Here is a 24087-nt window from a genome sequence, read left to right on the forward strand (position 1 = left end):
TGAAAACAAGATGCACCAAGATTCCACAAGGGTTGGGAAGAAAAGTCTTCCTACAAAACTTTGCTTTTCATGAAAGATAGTTTTCTTGACTCCCAACACATGATATTAGCATTCTTGTGGGTAAACAAAAAAAAAAATTCACTGTCCTAGGAGTTGAAATTTAGAAAGTCAAACAGAAAACACCGAAGAAACCTTGAAGGCCAGCTCAATAGACAAATAATTGGAAGTCTTTGGGACTCCTCCTCATAGGTCGACTGATCATGTCTCCTCAAAGCTATTGGAGATTTTCCTGACTGATAGCTTTAGGGTCCCATAGGATTAGTCGAGATGCGTGCAATCTGACTCATACAAGAAACCAAGCTATGAGTGGTATCTGTACCCTTTTATACAATTATATGGTCATGGACATTTGTTTATCTGATGCATGCCAAGAAGCAGCAGATATACTTCTTACATGATTCTATACATTGAGATCATTTATATACATATAATATATATATATATATATGCAAAACATCAACTTGCTTAAGAGAAATGAAATGAATTCAGATTTCTTGTATACAGCAGTAACAGAGTGTCGAACGAAAGAAACTTACATCAGTTTCCCATGTTTGGATCATTGAGCAACCGGCAGCTGTAAACTTCCTTCTGATGATTTCGGTTTCACAACAAAAGGCAGTTTGATTTCTTGTGGGGCCTTAATTTCCGCTGATACCTCTCGGAAAGGTACTTCGAAAACAAGAGATTGATATAAACAAACCTCATCTTCTTTGCAGTAGTATACCTGCAGCAGAATACATATGTTCGTTATCGAATCCACCAAGTGTTTGCTTCCAATAACATTTTTGCAGTATCTTTTACAATGTATATATATATATATATATATATGCATATATATATATATATATATAGAGAGAGAGAGAGAGAGAGGGGGAGGTTCAAGGGAAAACTCCCAAAAAAAGAATAACTGAGGAGGAGCACCCTGATAACCATTCATTTGGACGGAATGTACATGTGCATACCGTCCAAGTTACTAGGGTGTTCTTTAGTTTTTCATTTTTTGGGGGTTTTCCACTGAACCTCCCTCTATTTACATATATTGAGAACAATAATCGTTTATCCTCAATTCTCAATTTCTCTTAATATTAAGTTAACGTTGTAATATTTTTGTTGAATTATATAATATTTATATACGACAAATACTCACACAACTGACACAAAGGATTTTATTTTGTAAAGGGACACTGCATACCTTACAATTAACCCTACTCAAGGTCGCTGAAGGAGCGGATCTTCTAAAATGTAAAATTGCAGTTCCATCTGGACTGAGATTCCCATCCAAGGGATCGACAACTGCTGCATCTTCAGGTTCAATTTCAACACTGAATTTGGATCGTGCTTCCTGCATATTAAAAGTAGAACCAGTTTATAGAGTAAAGTGATGATAGGCTAAAAGTTTCTTGTATATAAGATAATGGAACACACCATTTGTAAATAATTATAAAAGGAAGGTAGAGGACTAGAGCTATTTGTTGGGTAAGGTACTTTAGAAGCTATCTTAAAGATGGTATTTTCCACACCATGACGTAAATGGTCTCACGAAAATCTATCCCCAGGAGACAATAGCCAAATTTTAAGACAGGGGTCGTTTACCAAACACTTATCAGGTAAGCACTTACTGGCAAAAGAAATCACTCGCTTACCTTGTCGTGCGACATTCTCAGCCATCAAAATGGATTGTTGGTAAACATCTTCAACCCGGTTAGAGCTTACTGTGTAAGAGTCTTTTCCCTCACTTACCCGGTAAAACTCTTCGTCCTTACTATGCCTCTTACCGGGTAAGATTTTCGGTCTTTGTCATGCTCAATCGGTAAGGTAAGTAATATCTGTAAGCGCTTACCCGGTAAGTGTTTAGTAAGGGGTTGTTTACTAAACGATTACTGCTTCTTACCGTGTAATTACACACTTATTGCCTCTTACCATGTAAGAGATGCTTACCCCATCGGAGATATTGGTTTCTTACCGTGCCATTTTTTGCTAACCGAGAATCTTACCTGGTGAGGGTGGTGACTCTTACCCTATAGAGATGCTTATACTATGTTATTTTACCTTATCTGATAATGTAAGTAAGGGTGGTGATTGGTGACTCTTACCTGATAAGCGATTACCCAGTTTGTGTTGGTAAACGACCCCTTAATGATTACAATCCAAAAAACTCTCACAACACTAATAACTCCTTATGTTAAAATAGAAGAAATTTAAAACTCTTTTACATGGATATACCGTCTTGTATATCATATCGTCCGTTATTTATTTACTTACTCAAACTAAGGTTTAGGAGGCTATATTTTATGGTGCTCCCAACAACTAGTTATCAAACAGGATAGGACTGAGCGGGAAAAATGCCTATTTTTTGTTCCACCAAAATAGGGAGATGGGACATGATTGGCAAATTACCAACCTACCCATGTCATATGAAAACCCTAAAACCTTCCACAATTCTTTCACCTGCCTATCTCACTCTCATCCTATCCAATCCTGTTCGCATGCCAAATGCACCCTAAAAGACATTCGAGCAGTGTGGGATAAAAGTAGTACACAAGAGGACGAGTCAACAACTTCTTTTTGATAAAACTCAATTTTCGGAATACTCCTAATATACACCAGCAATACCATATTACACCACAGTTCCAGGAATCATTATAGCATAATTCACCAAAATACAAGGGAAGAGAGAGAACGAACATTTGAGAAATGATACCCTTCTGGCACCGATATTGAAAGAATTAGGTTACCCTCATTGGATGAAACGCCATCAACCACGATTGTTTCTGTGTCAGCTGAAGTTCGTCTTCTAAGGCGCCTTGGAGATCTAGACTTTGGTGCAGGAGGCTGAACTCCTTTTAGCTCAAGAGTAACAAGTTCTGCATTTTCTTTGTTGAGGTCCAAATATCTAATTAAACTGTTATTCGTATCAGCTATGAATAGTCTCCCTGGGAATTATCAAGAAAAAATGGTGAATTTCTTGTTGGGAAAGTTGCCTGGTGACTGCATGTAAAAACTGGATCACTATGTTAAAGCACGAAACATAAGATGAAAAACAGATAAAGTAACATATCTTTTATCCCAATATATCACTAGAGGGAGGTTCAGGGAAACCCCCAAAAAAATGAAAAACTGAGGAACACTCTGGTATTCACCCGGACAGTATGCACATGTGCATACAAGTAATTGAAGTTGTTTCTTGGTTTTTATGTTATGCACATGTGCATATCGGACAAATTGGTTACAGATTACTTGTATGCACATGTGCATATCATCCAGATGAATGGGTACCAGAGTATTCCTCAGTTTTTCATTTTTTTGCGGTTTTCCCCTAAACCTGACCCTATATCACTATATCATGATTAATTCATTCAATTACGATTCACTAAACATGCTGCACTTGCAAACATAAATATAAACCCACACATGTTTAGAAGATTTGGAAAAACATATCACCTTGATCAGCTTCAACAATTCCTGCTGGTTCTGACAGCTGGCAAAATACGATAAATAAATAACCAATGGAGCTTTAAGCATACAGGAATACACTATATGACAAGAGAGGAACCTTAATTGAAGTAGTCACACAAATAGATGGAACCAATTTTTTCATTAATTCAGCTTTTTTAACAAGATAATTATGGGGAGAGGAAATCAATATCCGTTAAAATTATCATCATATACCCTAATTCATAAATAAGTTTAATCGTTCATTTCTTTAGATATTCTGTTCTCGAAAACTTAGTTACTACCTGAGCTGATGAAGCTGCTCCATCCTTAAAGCCAGCTTTCCCAGTGCCTGCTAATGTACTCACCTTTTTAGTAGCTGGGTCTAGCTTTTTGATCTGTAATACATGTGAACCATCAGCAATTTGAACTAAATATTAAAATTACAAGTGTAAGGGTCTGTTTGTTAGCAGCTTAATGAGACTCACTGTTTATTCAGTCAGCTATACATGATTGTTTGGTAGTGGCTTGATGATATATAAAGTGGCTTGGTTTATTTAGTAAGCTTTTAGGGGGGAACTTTATGCAGAAAGCCAATTTTTACAAAACCTGTCCCTCTCAATTAAAAAAACACGCTCTTTTCATCTATGAAAAAACTCACAAACAAAAACTTTCTCAATTGATACAAACAGATTAATTTCACACAGACTACTTTATCCATACAAATCTTAATGGAAAACCAACCAAACAGCCCCTAAGTCGTGTCACAATAACAAATACAATATAATGATATAGTGAACTCCATTAATTTCATAAAGTGTAAACTACGATTTTTCGTCCTTGTGGTTTGTTAAAAACTGCAACTTCCTTCCCTGTGCTTTTGAGATTACGATTTTTGTCCCTATAGTTTGCAATTCATTGCTGTTTTCATCTCTAAGGCTAACTCCGTCAGTGGTTTACCGTTAAGTATGAGGGACGGAAAGCACATGGATGAAAATAGCAATTTTCAGCAAACCACATGGACGAGCTATGCTGTTAAAATCGCGATATATCGGATATCGGACTCTGGAAAAATATCGGTGGTGAAATATCAGTCAAAATATCGGTTCAGATAATATCGCCGATATTTACCAATATTTCACCGATATTTTGATGGAAAAATCGGTCCGATATACCGATTTTCTATAAGACAAATGTTTGGGCTTTTTTTATTACATGTCGGGCTTAGTTATTTGGGCCTCTTTATTTGGTCAACCGGTCAACACATATATTAAGTCTCACGCATCTTCTCTTCTCGGTTCTTCACAGTTCACGCTTCTTCTCTTCTCATTTCTTTCACAGTTCACGCTTATTGTTTGCGATTAGCTCGTTTTTTAACACCTTTCCTATTTTGTTTTGTGAGACTTGTTTATGTAATGTTTTAGTTTTGAAACTATATTTCTAAACTCTAATTAATGCATATGATATGTTTATGGATGCATACATATAATATATATATATATATATATAATTCTAAGAAATATTATATTAACCGCTATTTTGGACCGATATATCATCGATATAACCGAAATATCGAATATCGGTCCTGATCGATATTTTGTATTTTGACCGCAGTAACAGCATAGTGGACGAGCAACGTAGTATCTTTCATTAATGATGTGGCATGAAGTCAATTGGGTTTCTGTTTCATGCAATGGACACAGCAGAAAGAACCATATAATACGTTTTCGCTCTGTCTCAATATGCAAAGAATTCCTTTTCAGGACGCCAAAAATAAGTGCAACGGTACCTTTTTTAACAAAATCTCAATTCAAAGTTACATTTTTAACCATAGGTGATCATTACATCACACTAACGCATTGATTTTGGTCCACATGATTCCTCTACTTTATCATTTTTAAGGACTTATAACCAAAATTAGGGTCTATTTGGTTGGTTTCCCATCAAGTCCTGTATAGATAAAGTTGTCTGTGTGGATTAATCTGTCTATATAGAATGGGAAGGTTTTTGTTTAGAAGGGTTTTTTCATTGATGGAACGAGCGCTTTTTTAATTGGGAGGAACAAGTTTGGAAAAAACTTGGCTTTCTGCATAAAGCTCCCTCCTGAAAGCTTACTGAATAAGCTACTTTCTAAATCATTAAGCCACTACCAAACAATCATGTATAGCTGACCAAATAAGCTGCGAATCCTATGAAGCTCATTAAGCTGCTAACAAACGGGCCTTTAGACTGTTTATTAAGTTCTATAAGTTGAAAGTACCTTGTGGTTATAAGAATCTGCCACATAGATTTTACCATCCTTTCCACATAAGACGCCCAACGGGTGTTGAAGAAGCACTTCAAAGCCAATTCCGTCATGATCTCCAAACTATAATATTACAAACAGAGTTGAACAAAGCCTGAGTAGGAATTTGGAACCGATGAATAAAACAATAATCAACAACCAAACTATAATGCATATGGTAGGAGCTAGTCAGTTAAACTAGACATACTATGCGTACTTTGTTCAATTCCTATTACACTCAGCAGAGAAATGTAAGAGATAAAAATCATGCTTGATTTGATTAGAAGACAAGATACTCGAGATTGGATCATGGGCTTGCTAGATATAAGGTAATACTAACTACTGGCGCGTAACAGATGTAAACAACACACATAATGAATACACATGCTTTGAGAGAAAATAATAATATTATTGCATGATAAAAAAAGGTTAGAGGGGTTTTTCTATAGACGAAACTATGTTTGGCAAAGAACCACAATCAGGAAGTTGATCCGAAATTATGGCAAATAGTCATAATTGATTATTGCCGAAATAGAGAAAATCTTGCAAATAAGTAATTAAAGAATGGTGGCCATTTTCCCCTTTCCTTTTCTCCTATTGGTCCATAAATGTATCCACTATCTCCTGTATCAGTTCCTCATCAATTATTTACCAGAAATGTAGTTTATGCTAGGTGACAGTTTTTTTTTTCTCATTTGCACCCCTAATATGATACCCAAACTAGTGCATGCTTTATGAACTTGTTAATGTTAAACAAGAATAACAAGAAAATTCCGGGATCAGTGGCCAGATACTTTTAAAATGATAAAAAAACAGAAGGAAGCTAGATTTGAGAGGCTAGCACTCCCCCATATAAAACTCACTAATTTTCTGCATAAGCATTCTACACCCTTCCCCTCCGGCTTTTTTGTTGCTGAACCCCACCGGGTAAGATTTAGTGCTGGTCCCCTCCTAGCATACTAATGGTGGACGGATGGGAGCAGGGGCGGACCCACATGGATAGATATGGTGGCACGGGTCACCGCTTCATGGTTCCATCGTTAGGGGGAAAAAAATTACATTTCTGAAGGGTGCCACCGTATTGTGTTGTTGGGTTCCACCATATAGTTTTTGAAACTGAAATTGTTAACACCAGACTTTAATGGCTAAGACGGTAAATGCTCCTGCTTTTGTGCAAAAGGCCCAATTTTGAGTCCCACAGTTGTCAATTTTTGTTTTTTAGCTTAAATTTTGGGGTTTTTTTATATACCTCGTGTTTTTAAAAATATACGTAGACCAGACTCGAACATGGGTCTTTTCTATGTAAGGATAAGGAATCAACCAACAAATCCATACTCTAATTTTACTATAGTCAAATTGTGCCACCACTTGAAAAAAATTCTGGGTCCGCCACTGGATGGGTGCATAACACCATGGAAGACATACCTTGAACAAATTGTCTGAAAATACGGGATCACCTCCAACTAGTAGTCTTGATCCTCCCGTTGTAAGATTGAGTGCTCGAATGGAGCTACTCTCACTATCAGCAATATATGCCTCTTTCACATCTACAATAGATTTAGTTAAGCCATAACTAATTAGGATGAGAATGTGTGCAAAAACTTTACTGACATCAACTTCTCTATAAGCTTAAGATGTTTGTTAGTGACGCATGTCAAGAAGTGGTTGGAGGAATTTTAAGTCGGCTAAGTAGTTGAAGTTAGTTGATACCTTGTGATGTGATATAAATTCAATTGTATATGCCTAGATCATTAAGACAATGACATAGATCTCATTTCTTTGTCTCTCTAAATATTCCTCTCGTCTCTTTTCTCTCTCTAGTTATTTCTCTCTCTAGATCTGAATCCATAAGCTTTTAATTTTAAGAAACTCCCGAACTATGCATACAATAGAATTGAATCTCCCACTTATTTCATTTTCATCTGATTTAACCATGAGCTATCTGAATTTTTCTATAGTTCAGGTTCCCCTCAGCAATTGTCATTATGATACCCAGAGCACTTACTGGATCATGATGGGACCAAGAATTATGCATCTTAGTTAAAATATCTGCAAAATGGTCTATGCACTCTTAAAATATGACTTATTGTAAATGATTACCCTGTGATAATGAAAGTCCAGATGGCTGTGCAAACGATGTTGTGGAAGAGCTGTCTCAATTGAATAAAACAAAAAAGATACCAGTAAATCAGAACTTCTATCGTAAAAAAGATAATGCAACTAATGCATGGAATAAAGATTCAAGCAGATAAAAAATACTCTCCGTCCCAGAAAGAATGCTTGGCACATAATTTAATTAATTTGTTTGACTACTGATCAAATGTCTGAAATGCCCTTAATAAGAACACACTAATATAACTTAGCAACGTATATCAAGTAGTGATTACTAAAGGGTAAAAATTATATTAGGATTGAAAACTTGCCCAAACAGGAAATATTAATTTTTTTAGGGAAACACGATATGGGAAGTGTTGATTTTTTTTTGTAGAAAGTTGGAGTCACATTCCATGGAGCATATCAACAGCAAAAAATCTAATGTATGCTTTTTATCTCATTCGGAAACCTTTAATACTTGCACAACGTGGAGGAGTAAATGTATAGTAACTTTATTACAATGTTTTTTATTGTATTCATGGTTCTAGATATACCAGGAAAGCAGGTGGCTGTCAAACATCAAACTGAACAATATAATAAGAATAATAAACAAGCATATTACCTTGAACCATTTAAGTTTCTTTCATAACCATCACCACTGAAAGCTTTTGTAACCCCATCTAGTGTACTATGCTCCCAGATTTGATGTTGGCCAGCCATTGCAATGTACACAGTCTGATTTACAGGCTCAAAGCAAACATCCCAAGGAGAATTCAGAAGCTGAAAAATTATTTAACATATTTAGTTTTAGATTACTCATACGTAGGAGTTGATGGAAAGACAAATTACATATATTTGGATTGCCCGGAGGTAACTAAACCGTCTATGGTGTCTTATATAAATGGCTGAGGCGTGGTGCGGTGTGGTGGTGAGGTCAAACCTCAAGCCTTACATGCCACGGCAAGGAAGTGGCGGTTTTCAAGGCATGACCTAATGCGGCAAATTTATATGCCAAATATAATAAGGTCAGGTTCAGGGGAAGACCGCAAAGAAAATGAAAAATCGAAGAACACCCTAGTTAACCATTCATCTGTGCAATATGCACATAATTTGTCCGGTGTGCATAACGTGCATAACATGCACACGTGCATAGAGACCAGGAAACATCTTCAATGACTTGTATGTATATGTGCATACCAACAAATGAATGGTTATTAGGGTGTTCCTCAGTTTTTCATTTTTTGGGGGGTTTTCCTTGAACCTCACTCTTAAATTATATATAAACACATATATGTTATCTACTATCATTTAATGAGATAAATTAGATTAAACAATTTAAATTCATATTACAATAAGAAAAATCGCAAATATTAATAGCATATAAAGAGTCTATGCTCAAAATTCAAAATAGAACTTGGATAGGTTTTATAGTTTTTTTTTAAAGGTGAGTCCGTAACTTTTACGTGTGAATCCATGACTCCGAGTGAGGCAATTACGTAATATGTAAAGTGTAAAACCTAGAATTAAAAGTGTAAAACATAAAAGGTAAAGAAAAACTATAAATTAAGGGGGAAAAGTCGCGCCTTGTAATAAAAGTAGGCCATGGCGGCTTGTGATCAACGCTTACACAAACGCTATAGGCTTTAATGTAAAAGCGGAGACGCGTCTTACACCATGGTGTGCCTTTTATAACCATATTCCTCACCAACATAGTTAGAAAATGTTGAGATTTTCAATTTTCCTAGTTTGAGTCCACAGGCCGACATACTCTTATGTATGCATGCTTTCCCTTTTAGTAATGACAATGACCTGCTTTCATGTGGGATATACTCGGTCGGTTTGATTTGGTTGGTTATTCCACAAAAAAAATTGTTGAAATACAAAAAACATGTCAATGTGCGTCGTTGAGAAAAACTTTATATGTCATAAACCAGAACCGACTGTAACAGCCTAATAAAGTGCAATTATGATGTGAAAACTAATGCCCTTTAATCTTGCCTGACTGGTTCCTTTCCCTCCCCCTTTATAGTCGGAACCTTTGGTGCCATTTCCAGCTAGAGTTTCCACAACCTCGTTCACAAAATCAATCACCCTACAAAGGAATAAGTATGTGATATTGAAAAGCCATGAAGATTTTGTATTTAAATTTGTATGCTACAAGATGCTTTTATGGGTAATTCATTTAATATTAAACATGACTGATGCCAAAGCTAGAAAAAAGGACAGGCAAGTTTCAAGATAACGGATTTAGAACCAAATGTCAACCAAAAACATGATGAAAAATAAATGTACATTAAAATATTACACAATGGGAGAAAACAAAGAAATGTTGAAGACGGGTAGGATTTTACTGCGCTCGAGTAGTCCCATGATTTCATTTACTTTATTATTCGTTATAAAATTCAAATATTAAATGTGTATGAATGTGATAAAGAAAGAGTGTACAGTGTTACACAAATTAAATTACAATGATATATCTTTTTACTTGCCACAACAAGGCTCATGTTATTTTACAAGTGGAGTTAAATAAGGGAATGTATAAAGAATTTTTAGTACGCCTTCGGTAACCATTGGATGCCTTACATGTGGGATAGTTGTTATGTTAAGTTAAAGTTAATAACAGCATTATGTTACAAAGAAGAAAAACAAAAAGAATCAGGCATATATGGGATTAGTAAGACCACAATCATCACACCTTTTCTCACCCATTACATCTTATTATTTATAGTTCCATATGATCAAAAAATCATGTCTTTAAAGCAACAACAAACACTACAATATTGAAATAATATATTTTGCACTTTATCACTACCTCAAAGCATGGTTCTCAGTATCTGCAACATATAGTAAGTTCTTTGTGGCATTGTACGCCAGACCCTACACGAACATAGAAACAATCACCCTTTGCTGTTTATTTTAACTCCTTTTGCATCGACAAAAACATGGAGTATGAAAGCCCAAATTCATTGGATATGTAAATTTAAATAGAAATACCAAATATAGAACTTATAAGAAACACATAATGTTTTTTGCAAGCTTGACCTGAGGGCGGTTGAACATTGCAGTGTCAAAGTTCCCATCACGTAGACCTTCTTCTCCCGAGCTCCCAACTTGAACTAGAAAGTTCCCATCTAGATCAGTTACCACCTGAAATTCAGTCCAATTATATGAATTCTAGACATTCACCTCAACCACTGATAAAGAATACTAATTTATTACAAGAGCGGTGTTGATGTCAAAATAACAATGAATTTTTTTATCATAATTAGGGAAATATTGTAAAAAAATGATAATGAAAGCGGCCAAGTTGGTGCCTGGTCTTGCAGCTAGGTCTACCCCTATACCTATTTGTAGGTTACATAAGCATGTAAGTTGAAGAAACATTGAAATTATATTATTGTATTTTTTAATGACTCATTGCGTTATTCCATTTTTGCTGTCATGGAAACATGAAGATCAAGAAATCCAATAGAAGACCGCAATACTAATTGGTTGTTCTAAATTGTACTCAAAGTAACTAAGCAACAAAAGGTAGAAGCTTACTTTAACATGGGTTTAAACATTTTTTGGTTTGGATTGAATTAACTTTTTTATGCGGAATAACAATTACCATGCCACTTTATTTATTAGTTTGTTTAATTGAATAAAACCAAATTAATCCCCTCCTAAACTGATTGATCGGCAAAATTTTCTGAAATGCTTAATTCAGAGATTTAAGTGAGTGATTCAACAGAAAAATAAAGGACTTCTACAATGAACCTTCATCACACATGGCATTGGTAGCTGTTTATATGAAAAATAAATTCTACTAAAGAAAATAAATTTGAACTATCTACGAATCTCTATGAACTTTCTGATAACCTTAAGAACATAGTATCTCAGTTGTAAGAAAGAACGAGATGTGTAGTGGAATAGAGAGAGAGAGAGAGAGTGAGAGAGATGGAACCTACTATTCGGTTATGGTTACTGTCTGAAATGAACAGCCGTTTGTTGAAGACATCGACTGCCAATTTACCAGGAAACTTCAATGGTGACTTTAACAGTCGAGGATCATTATCCTTCTCCAAGCTCAAAGGAATTGGTGTGGTGTCCAAGGACTTTCTTCTACCATAAAATATCAAAGCTGCCTCCACCAAATCATCGAGATCCTTTGGGGGTCAAATAAACAGTGGAAAGAAAATTACCACCTAAACAACATATCTTGTTTATACAAGGGCAAACATGTATTTTGTGAACGATGATGATGTCAGATTTGATGAAGAAAATTTGTAATTTTAGTGTTCTATATGGCAATGATGAAGAAAATTATGATTTTAGTGTTCTAAATGGAAAATAAAGTCAAGGAGGGTCCCATTTCTAGGTCCATTAATGGCAGAATTTGTCTTGAAGCATAAATTGGCCCAAAAAGATGAGAGTGGTCTATCACCAACGAATAAGTACAAAAGTACTTGACTACCCTAAACATTAACATGCACCACCATCTTTTTATAGGGAAAATGGCACAAATAGCCATTTCAGCTAACCAAATTTACCTCTTAGCCATTTTCTCCCACTTTTTCAAAAAAGCCACCACCTCCGCAAGTAAACATTCCTCAACTTGCGGAGGGGGTATTTCTTTTTAAAAATGGATGTGAATGTGTTGGTATGCATTGACATGACATCTCATCAGGCTCTTCCACCTGTGCCCCCACCCAACCATGCACATCACCATAAATATATTGAGAATGGATGGTGATGTGCTCCACAATTTGTGAATATAAAAATGGCCACTAACATGTGTGCTCTACAAGTGCCCACTAGCAAACTTGTTTTTTTAAATGGCCTTCTGCAAGCTAAGAAGTTGTTACTTGCGGAGGTAGTGACTTTCTGGAAAGACCGAGAGAAAATGGCTAAGAGGTAAATCGACCCATCTGAAATGGCTATTTGTGCCATTTCTTTTTATATCTTATTATGGGAAATTGGTTTCTTGGAACTAAAAATGAATACAAATGCCCAAATACACTTCATCCCGAAACTACTTGGAGCATCAGGGTATTGAAATTGGTAAAAATATGTAGTAATTTATCATCGTGTTTAAATATGCTTTTTTCTGTTTCTTTGAGGCATATATATATACTGTCACTAGAAATCAATACCTTGCGTCGACCTTCACCTGCTAGCTGTGCAAGGAGCTTACCCGTTGGTCCAATAATAGCAAATGTCGGCCACGAATTTATACCCAACTCTCGCCACATATACATATCTCCATCATTAACAACCTGGTACAAGATGATAGTCACAGGTTCACTGGTAATGATCAATACAGAAGGAAGTTATATTACAAGATAGGGTTAAGATGATATTTCTTGATTGACCTAAAAGAAGAACAAATTGAAAAGAAACTAAGAAAAATGAATGCTAAGTGCATACCTTGTGGTTTCAGTGAAAATCAGGATGACGACACCTAGACTGGTTTTTTTTTAACCCATCAATCATATCCATAAGCACTCTTTAAACCTCCTCTATTAATATGTATTCGTTATTTTTCATTATTCATTCTTTCTCCATGTGTATGTATGTGCACGTGTGTATATACAAATAGACAAAATAGTATAACTACAGTTAACAAAGAAAAAAGAAAGAAAGAAATGAAATAGCAAATAGAACTAAGTTGTGAGATCTAGAAAGAAACATTCAACTCTCATCCATTTACAGGAAGTGTACTACTTCAAAATGTTAAACCAATTACACACGTGTTATCACAATTTTGAAAACTGAAGTCGAATAATTGTACTCCATATTAAAGTTAAGTGAAATTACTCAAAGGAGGAAAAAAAGAGGGCTATATAATTGAAGTTCAAATTTGAAAGATAAAATGCTGAAGAAACAAATATGAGAATCTATGTAAATTTAATTTCAAGTCCAATGCTATAAGTTACCATGTTCAGCCTAATAGCTTACCGGATGAGTTATTCCGTAACGCAGTACAGCATTCCTAATAGCTTCCAAGTCTTTCTCGTTATCAAACTTTGCAGAGTGCACTCCAACGACAGTGAACTGCAGAAGTATAACAAAAATCAACGACCATAAATTTGAGTACATGTTCACATGCCTAAAAGCCAAAGGAAAGAACACTGGAGGAAATGACCAAAAGTTTGAAAACGTTAGTGCATAATTACATGTTGTCCAAAAAACCCAAGTATATAATCTATTAGTATTATAACTGTATCGAGGAAACTTTTCTATGTACGTTCATTTTGAGCAATCACCTCAATATATATGCAATGTTAGGCTTAAACAACAAAACTAAATCAACCTAGACAAGGAATCTAAAACACTGTATAACAGGTTATGATTACAATATATCTAACATTAACAGCCAATAATTCATGAGAAGAGTATCTGACGTCCTCTGGTACTTGCACTGGGAAGCATAAGATCAGAGTGTTAGCAGACTCTAAAGGACAACCAATAGTCTTTGCAAGTATCAACCAAACCAAATTGGAACATGATGTTCTAGAGTACCTAACTTCATAATACATAAATTAGTTGATTATTCACTTTTTACTTTCTTCTTTATAAGTATGTCAATATAATTTTATAGAACAAAAAGATATTACTTTTCTTGCACTAAAGTTTGGACTAGCTAAAACCACAAGGATAAGTGATTTCAAGCTCCATAAATTTTGTTAGCATCAAACATCATTAACACGAAATGACAAGGCTAGGATCATGCATACTCTGATCAGCAGAGAATAAAATAAAATCCTTGAAAATGAAGCAACAGAAACTTACCGGCATATCTTTGTACTTTTTCTCCAAAAACTCCAAATCAGGGAGCACATGCATACAATTTATACAACAATAGGTCCAAAAGTCGAGCAGAACCACCTTTCCTTTCAAATCCTGGTCAAAGGTAAGGCACTTTTAATACTGTGTTTAACATCGATCTTCTAACATGCATAAGAATATCCATCATTACATTATACCACATTCATCCTAAAATAACTGGCTTTTTTTTACTTTAAATGTAAAATCTTGTACCTTCCAATTGAAATCAATATCAACGGTTTCACATTTAATAAAATAATTTTTTATAAAATGTTCTAGTGCTCCTATGCTCTCATGTACTTATCAAAGAATTCAGAAACCAAATAATCCAAGTGAACCACATTTACCCTACGTAGCTGAAGCGGAGTTGTGTTTAGCCAATCAAGTTTAGCCGGAAACTCTGGAACGATCGTCGTGCTTCCCCTTTAAACACACAAAAACGTTCAGCATTTAGACAATTTAGGATGAAGAAAGTCTAACAAAATCATTGAGAGATTCTATATGAAGTGAGAACTCCTCAATTACTTGCTTTCTACATCTGATATATAATTAATAAATTGTTGGATTCTTGATGAGCGTGTTGCATCTGCAAACAACAGAAACGAACTCAGAAATTAAATAAAAAAGCATTTTTATGCCCTGTTTTTATCAACGGTGAACTGTAACTATATTAGGAGAACATCCATATTATCAAGCAACACAGATTCAGACCTTCACTCTGTCCGAAGGGTGGGCTGTTTCCTTTAAACAACAAGTTCCATATAGCCTTCGGAGATGCATATTGCATAGCCTGCAATAACCCCAAGTTCAAAACAGTTCAGCAGTAACCTTCTATGTTCAGTTTTCTTATTACATCTGTATTTTATTACATAGCTCATACCTTCAAGTTTGAAAAGGTAAAATAAAGACAAGATAATGCAATTCCCAAGCTTCCATATCTCAATATTTGTCGGCGAGAACCCTGCAACCTGTTCATGGATTATTTCTGCAACTTCAGTAGAATGATAAATTTGAATGATCTTTACATATGTCACACATCTAACTGATGAAAGATAATTAACATAATTAATGCTATATATCAGAATTACTAGCCTAATATCTGCACTTCAAAAAAATTAAGAAGCAAAGATAAGAGAATAATTTATCCTACATGAACTGGATGTCAAAAATGCATTCCCATATGGTGATTTGCAAGAAGAGGTTATATAGAGATTCCACAATGAATAGAAGCTAGAGCCAATCATAACAAGGTATGCAAAATTGCGAATTTTGAAAATCTTTGCAAGTGATGAAGCAATCCCCTAATTTTTTCTGGAAGGATGTCCCAGGCAATGCTTGAACTAATCCCGGCAAATTGTGGCTGCAAGAAATAAGTCATGATAAACTCAGTGGCCACAATTGTTGTGTACACCTGGAATCGAACCATGAGCGGATGGGATCTTCCATCACATCCCCAGGACCTCAACCACTGCCACAACCCTTGTAGTTAATCCCCTCATTCATGGTCTGGAAGGTTTGGACATATAGTAGCAGGGAACAGATATGCTCAATGCCAGGTGAGTCGCACACATTTTGTGAAGTTTTTGACCAAAAGAAAGATTGATTCACACTTTTGTAAGGTTTTCCACCAAAACGAAGATTGCAATCCTAAAAGTGTAACACCATCCAAATCATTATTGATGTGAACACGAACTTATGATATGAACAGGAAGAGATATCAGAGACACCTTGATCACCTTATTAATCTATCACACACCCGGCTTGATATTGGCTTCCCAATGGGTGTTGGAGGTCAGAGTATGAACAACCCATCAGAGGTTCATATTATCTAAAGATGACTCCATGAAAAGAACACTATATAGTAAGAGTGAACACAGATATTGAAGTATTTGCAAATGTTGATTGGGCATGTGACATGGAGGAGCAAAAAGCAACTAGTATCACAAGGAGCAATGCGGAAGCCGAATTCAGGGTGTTGGCACTAGGCATTACGATAAGCTTACTTGTCCATCTTTGCTTAGGGGTTGTCTACTAAACACCTTTTGCCTCGTACCGGGTAACTAAACACTTACTGCCTCTTACCGGGTACAAGACACTTACTCGTTCAGCGATGATGGTCTTTACCAACAATCTTACTATGCCATTTTGCTGACTAAGAATCTTACCCAGTAGTGAGGGTGGTGACTCTTGCCCATTCAGCGCTTAGTGGGTAAGAGACACTTAGATGATGTTGTTTACCAACAATGTTACTATGCTAGTTTGATAACCGCGAATCTTACCCGATAAGGTAAGTGATGGTGGTGACTCTTACCTGGTTTTTGTTGCTAAACGGCCTCTTAGTCCATTAATTTAGGCTGTACATTGTATTTACAGCCAAAAAGTTTCCATTGTCATTTAGTTTCCTAAAACTCTTTTATCTAGTTCAGTTAACTTACATTCTTATTAATTTCTTGACTACACAAGGCAAACCCGCACCTTTTTCCTAAGCTTGGACATTGGGATCACTCATGTAGTAAGATTCTAGGAACAGAAAGGTAAAGATCAATATTATGGACATCATTAGCATAAAACGGCAAGGGTGCAAAAATAGTTGGGAAAGGGGACAAAAGGGCCTCTGGCAATATATAAAAAAAGTACTAAAACCCGCAACACTGCATGACTACAAAGGAAGGGTGCCAAAATAGTTGACTGTTAAACAATGTTTGTTTGAGAGAAATCATAACCAGAAACTGATAAACTGCATATGGAACTCTCTTACCCGCCAACAGAGAAGACACTGTCATTAGTAGAATATGCTTCTTGGAAAGACCCACCCTCTGTATTTCTCTTGAGCACGGATGAGGTTTCTGCAGGATTCTTTACAGATTGAGAACCCTGAATCTTTGTATCTGCAATGTTCAATCATCATGGACCACATAAGGCCAAACAATTTATGGCATCATTCATTGTATCCCAGTTACAATAGCTAGAAGAAAATAATCATATCACAAACCAAAGCTAGCAATGAAAAATCATGTAATCCTCATGTTGGGTTCAGCAGAAAAAGAAAAAGCATCAAATTTAAGGAACATCCATTACAAAGAATAAATAAGTCTTGCTTGTCCAGTTAGCACTGTTTCAAATGTAGCATCAGAAATTGAAGTTTTAATTATTTGAATGAAAAAGAAGTTACAATATCAATTTCAGAACTACATACTACGGTAACTAGAGCCACCACCAAGAATATCTTGAAGTGAAATATTTCCTATATCCTTTCTGATTAGCGATGGTTCAGCTTCCTTTAAGGCATCTTCAGATAATGTTGTTGTCACAGCTATGCTTCTGCAATCAGAATAAGCACCCAATGTTGTACTAAAGATACATAAATCCATGCGTCTTGGAGACAAGATAACAAATAGTATTCACGTGGACCCTATCTGGCCATGCTAACACGTGAAAATGACTTGCCAAAGCAAACCAATAAGTGCAACAATAATTTGAATGCTAAGTGCTGAGAAATCAAATAAACAACTTTAACTAGATCAAGCACACATACCTCATTTGTGCAGCTTTGGCAGCTTGCACACCAGCTAATGCATCTTCAATTACAATACACTGGAAAAAAAGTGCAAGATAATTATTTTAAAAATTGCAAATGAAAAATGTAAGCTTCCAATTTACCTAAAGAAAAGATAAATCTCCATGTGTTTTAATCATGTATGTCTGAATAAGCACGAGGCATACCGGTGGAGCCTAATAATGTATGTACCTACCAAAATGATCCTACAAAGCTTTTACAGAGGGGCAGATTGGCCCATACCCAGGAGTGAACAATCATATCAATTTTAACGGCCAGCCAATCAGTGAGAATTTGTTCCGGGAAGACTTAATTAGACGCCGAGTTCGAACAAATGTTGACCGGTGTATCTAATTCTAATCATTCAGTTTCATCAGCATTTTATCCATATTTAAATGCACATTCACCTAGCACCATTACTAGTACTTTTCTCTGTTTTACAATAAGACTCAAAATAAACCCGGACATATAAGCAGATGCATACTCAACTGAGAACACCAGACAAGATTAAGAAAAGGGATCGTCAGAATAATCAATCAAGAACTCCGTTTCATAGCCCAATCAAACTAGAAACATGCTCCCCACCTTGTTTTGCTGATTATCATGCAAGAAAAACAACTAGAAATTTAGCTTACAATAGTCCCACCCCAGATTTGTTATAAAACAACATAGTGCAAAGATGACAGCTTCAGCATACTGATAGAAGGCTAGGGTTCAATGTAAAGAGCATCTGGCTCGTGATAGAAGTAAGGGACCAAAATAAAATACATATTACAGGGAACAATAGAGAACACATAGTACATAAAGGGCATAAAAAAGCATGAACAAAAGATCCAATATATCAAACAAGATTCTCAAACTTATGTGAGGGAAGTGTTCAAATCATTGAATGTTATAGAATATCATAATGTGAATTGGTACCATGAAATAAAATTGCGTAAAGCATGAGTATACCTCACTTGGTGGGACATTCAAAATTTTTGAAGCAGCTATGAATATGTCAGGAGCAGGCTTCAGGTTTTCAAAAGCATCAGCAGACACAATAGCATCAAACCTGATGTAGTGAGATTAAGATCAATACTAAAGCTGGAATACGTCTAGCACATTAACCAAACATACCCAAAAATTCCCACTGGAAAGTAGGGTTTGGGGAGGGTAAGATGTACGCAAACCATAACTCCACCACTAGGGGTAGAGAGGTTGTTTCCATGAAGACCCCCGGTTTGAAGAGCCCATGAGACATAGGAAAAAATTAAAAGAACAAATGAGCAAGAGTGTAGACGAATAGGCAGCAAGAACATTAACAATAAGTAAGTAAGTAACTAGAACAAAAAGGGGATAAATTTGATATAAAGAGAATATTGTATACAATATTACAATTTGATGATTATAAACTTAGAAGGGGTTAAATTTAAATATAACAATTAACAAAACAAAAAGGACATATCACGAGATTCAGTGTGGCCAATATGAGCTATATATATTGAGGACTCCTAGGAAAAACCAGAGAGATAAACATATAAATACACTCCTAATAAGGTGATGTCCCTTCGATTTCCAGAGTATTTCATTTACTATCAATACCATTCATATAATTGGGGATAAGATATATGGATAATTGTGCTTAATTCCATAGCATATATGTCATCTTTTCTTCTTCCTTGTACAGTTACTTCTTGTTGGTTGTACAACAAAGTTTAGAAGGTATACTCGATTCATTTTGTTCTATTTTCTTCTACATCTGACATCTGCTTGGCTATCATAGGTAAAGCACTTCGAACGTGTTCTAAATTCCATAGCATATATGTCATCTTTTCTTCTTCCTTGTACAGTTACTTCTTGTTGGTTGTACAACAAGGTTTAGAAGGTATACTCAATTCATTTTGTTATATTTTCTTCTACATCTGATATCTGCTTGGCTATCATAGTTAAAGCACTTCGAACGTGTTCTAAATTTCTCTTCTTGGTCACCAAATACATAACAAAAATTATCCAAAAACTAAGAGCCTTATTTTGTAGGGGCATTGGTTCAGTACTTCGTTGAATACTGAATAACTATTGGCTTTATACGTTTTTGTTCCAACTACAACACATTTAGACCAACTTTTGTTGGAAACAACACCTAAAACCATTTGCGGCCAATTGTAGATAACAACCTTTTATCCTAATCTCCAAATGTTGGTCATAAATATCAGTCATTCCCAACTTGATACATGTGATAGCTATGAGGTTCCAAAAAAAAATTCCTCTAGATCTCAGCAAAATGATGATTCGTTTGGCTAGGTACATGGAAATTGTGATTGTATTTATTACCTAATGGCACACAAAATGACAATCCACTTCAATGTGCAAGGCATGCTCACTTTTTGGTTTTTTGCGATGTATACATATTGTACAGTACGATCGCATAGACCATTTGGAAAAACTGGTTCACATAACATATATCTCATCCTTAACATCTCATGCAAAACATTTTCCATGCCCTCTCATTCTACACTGAAGAAAAAATCTTGCTTCCAAGAGTACCAGCAAAGCCCAAGGTAATCAGGTAATCTACATGGCAAGCATCTGAAAAACCTCTTACTATGCTTGCACTCTCACCATAAAACCTACTTTCCTGTGATCTAACTGGTGTAGAGGATGTAGAGTTCCTTTTGGACATCATAGCATACAAAGTACAGTGTCCCAGTAGCTGTTACAGTAAGCAAAGATAAAACAACTGACCACAGTCTCTCCATAACCAATGTCTAACTGGTCATAGACTCATAATAAGATAATCTTCTATCTCATAAAGTCGTGTGCACTTATCTGGATCCGCTAGAGGCCTGCCATCTTGTGGCACTAATCTGTCACTCAGAATGATGAATGAATGCATGGACTTGCACCAAAGAAACCCATAAACTAAGATAGGAGATCAATAGCATACTTTCTTCAGCAAATAAGCATCACTCTCAAGATCAAGACACCACAATGCCAAGAAAGAAGTTGCTGGCTTGCAGCAAAGGCAGTAGTACAGAGGTTGCCGACAAATGTAGGAAGGGATAGGGTTTTTTTCAATAGTAGAAACATGTCTAAGATATTATGTAAATGCCTGGGATTTAAAGAAATAATAGTATTACTGAGGGGAGAACCCTGTATATATAGTACATGAGATGGGATGGGCCTCAATATAATATATAAAGAACGATCACATCTAACATAACCTGTGACTCCCTCATTTGCAAATACATTGGTCAAAGTATAATGAACTAGTTTAAGTTTCGAAGTTTTAATCATGAATGTTTAGATATCAAAATTGAACTTTATGGCAAAAGTACAAGCTGGAAAATATTTATTAAAACATTTGTGATATAATCATATCAATTTTGAATATGAGGATTAAGTTTTACATTAAAACTCGAACTCTATATCTATGGAATGGAGGGAGTATTTACTAAAGCACTGTTGGCAATATGGCAGTCCATTGCTGATAGCATTTAAGTATAACAATCTATGAAAACAATTAATTATATTGAAGACTTACATTGTCAATGATAACCCAGCAGCAGCTAAGTTTGCATCGACTTTGATTCTGTCAGCACTAGATGCAACTGCTACTTTGAGGCCACTGTTTTTACACTGTTAAAATCATATTAGAAGATAATAACAGAGGTAGACAAGTAAGCATATTGAACGTGTTTTGGTTGGTCCAAAGATACCTGAGTGATAAGCTCAAGAGCACCAGGAAAACCTATTCCAGAATTTGGTTTTGCATACTACAACAAGATAACAATTTCAGATCAGCTAAAGAGTCAAACAGGAAGAAAAAAAAAGTGTCCTCTTTTGGACCAGGAAGAAGAAAAGTGCTCTCTTTTAGACCAGCATAGACCGATTAAAGGTTATTCTGAAAAAGAACGTTGATATTTAATAGAGGATATATAAAGTGGCAACAGAATTACGGCCTCCCTGTTTGGTATAAAAGTTTCTAGAAAATTGCATCATTTGATTATTTCACCATCCATAACAAATGAATATGTGAAAGAGAAAATGTAGAAGGTACTTGAAACAAAGCATTCTTGTTGGTACAGGTAAAAAATTTAGAGTCTTTCCAGTTCTTGAAATATGCACTTTCCTGAACCCTTAGAACTGGAGGGAATAACAGAATCCAGCAATGGGATAAATACTTTTATGGTGCCTCTCTTGTTTCCCCTTCGGATGGGGAAGTATATGGGAAACACTTGTCCAGGGTGAAGGCAAAGATAAATTTTAAGCCTGTTTGAAGAGGGGATAACGTAGTTAAATCACCTTATCTAGATATATCTCAAAAAACCGCTTCTTAGCTGCCTCAGGGTTGAAATCTGAAACACCCTTTACAGAAGCAACACCACCTAGAAAATTTGCCTCACCTGGTCCAAAACTTAGAATACTCAGATAGGGACCCGAAGTTTGGGCAAGTAAAAGATAAGTTAAGGGATCAACGATCCTCACTGCAGATGGAAACGTATTGAGGTACAGAAGGAACCATTTTACACCCTCCATCACAAAATAGGTGTACAAGAAATAAATCAAACCAAAAAGAGCCAATATATCCCACCGGAAGGTAGGGTCTTGGGGGTAAGATGTATGCAGACCTTATCTCTCTCCTACAAGACAGGGAGGTTGTTTCTGGGAAGATCATCTTCAAAGCAGAAAACTTCAAATCTAGTACTTCCAAATTAAACAAACTAACACATATTTCAGTGCCAATTCTTTTTCTATTTTGCAGTTCTTGTACATTTTAATGCAGTTACTGTCTCACTCAAACTCCAAAGTAGCAAGTTTGATGGCTGAAGTCAAAAGGCTATCTCTAGGTGTCTGTTACAAAATACCCCAAAAAAGAAAGCACTGATCTTTGTATCCCAGTATAATTATGTTTACTAGTTGCTAGCATCCTTGGCTGTATCTCCTCCTATTTAAATATTATGCCTCTCCAAAATGAAATTGACAAAGTGATATTTCCTACTGCCCAAAAATGCATATTTTGACTGCTAATACAATTTTGTACAAGGGCTCAACTATTAATGAAATTTCCTTCCATGGTGACAGATTAGAGAATTGTTTGGACGAAAAAAAATTGCACTAACAATTTCTAAATATTACAATGAACGAAGAAGCAATTTTAAATAGACATTTTATCAGATAAGGGAGAAATGCAATCTTTTTGGAACCCATGTAGGACAATTAAAAAGAAAATATGGTGTTTAAGCCTGTATTATCCTTCAGTAGAACAAAGGAAATCTTGTAATCCCCCTAAATATGCATTTCGAAACCAATGTAATTTATATCGGTACAGAGGTAGGAAACATTAAAATATCGCAGATGCATAGAAGACAATAGGCAATTGATACTCCATGAGCTACTAAAGAATTTGGAAATAAAATCGAAAAATAGAACTCAACCGGTTCCCATGAATGGCACAAAATCTTCAACAGTAACCTGAACACCCATTTCAGCAAACACATCAACGGCAGCCAACCTTGACGACTCTTCACTGTTGCACAAAACTCCATCCATATCAAACAAAACTGCAGACACTTTCCCCCAATCACTTCCCCCTTTTTCCACCACATTCATGTCTTCCTTTACGGTTGCCCTCACCATCAATCCCGAACTGCTGATTCCACTTACAATCACTTTCGACCGCCATTGAAGAAGAAAACTATGCTTATGGAAGGATCTAAAGCTCCTTAACAAGGTCGGAATCTTTGATTGAGATTGAGAAGAAGAAGCTGAATGAAGTGGATTCGCCAACAACTTCAAGGCCATTGTGTTTGTGCGAGTGGCGGGGAGTGAGGTGTGAGTTTGGATCAAATATTCATGAAGTTATGGTTGA

At 35.8% G+C, this 24087-nt stretch overlaps 1 protein-coding gene across 1 annotated transcript; it reads right to left on the reverse strand.

Annotated features, from left to right (window-relative positions):
• Positions 1-415: 415 nt before the first annotated feature.
• LOC112515361 (protein SUPPRESSOR OF QUENCHING 1, chloroplastic) lies at positions 416-24036 on the reverse strand. Its single transcript, XM_025122137.1, has 28 exons — positions 23654-24036; positions 22521-22621; positions 21935-21991; positions 21760-21854; positions 19191-19290; positions 18216-18274; positions 17880-18001; positions 17439-17496; positions 15561-15648; positions 15392-15470; positions 15206-15266; positions 15028-15103; positions 14645-14755; positions 13811-13906; positions 13006-13128; positions 11821-12018; positions 10913-11017; positions 10683-10747; positions 9869-9962; positions 8493-8650; positions 7877-7926; positions 7202-7323; positions 5753-5860; positions 3798-3890; positions 3502-3538; positions 2746-2993; positions 1253-1402; positions 416-784 (listed from the first exon to the last, which is right to left on the reverse strand). Exons 1-28 carry the CDS (start codon positions 24018-24020, stop codon positions 617-619), a joined length of 3189 nt encoding a protein of 1062 aa, XP_024977905.1. The 5' UTR covers positions 24021-24036; the 3' UTR covers positions 416-616.
• Between the last annotated feature and the right edge of the window lie 51 nt (positions 24037-24087).

This window comes from Cynara cardunculus (assembly GCF_001531365.2).
Source record: "Cynara cardunculus var. scolymus isolate 2C chromosome LG 7, CcrdV1, whole genome shotgun sequence".
NCBI lineage: Eukaryota > Viridiplantae > Streptophyta > Magnoliopsida > Asterales > Asteraceae > Cynara > Cynara cardunculus.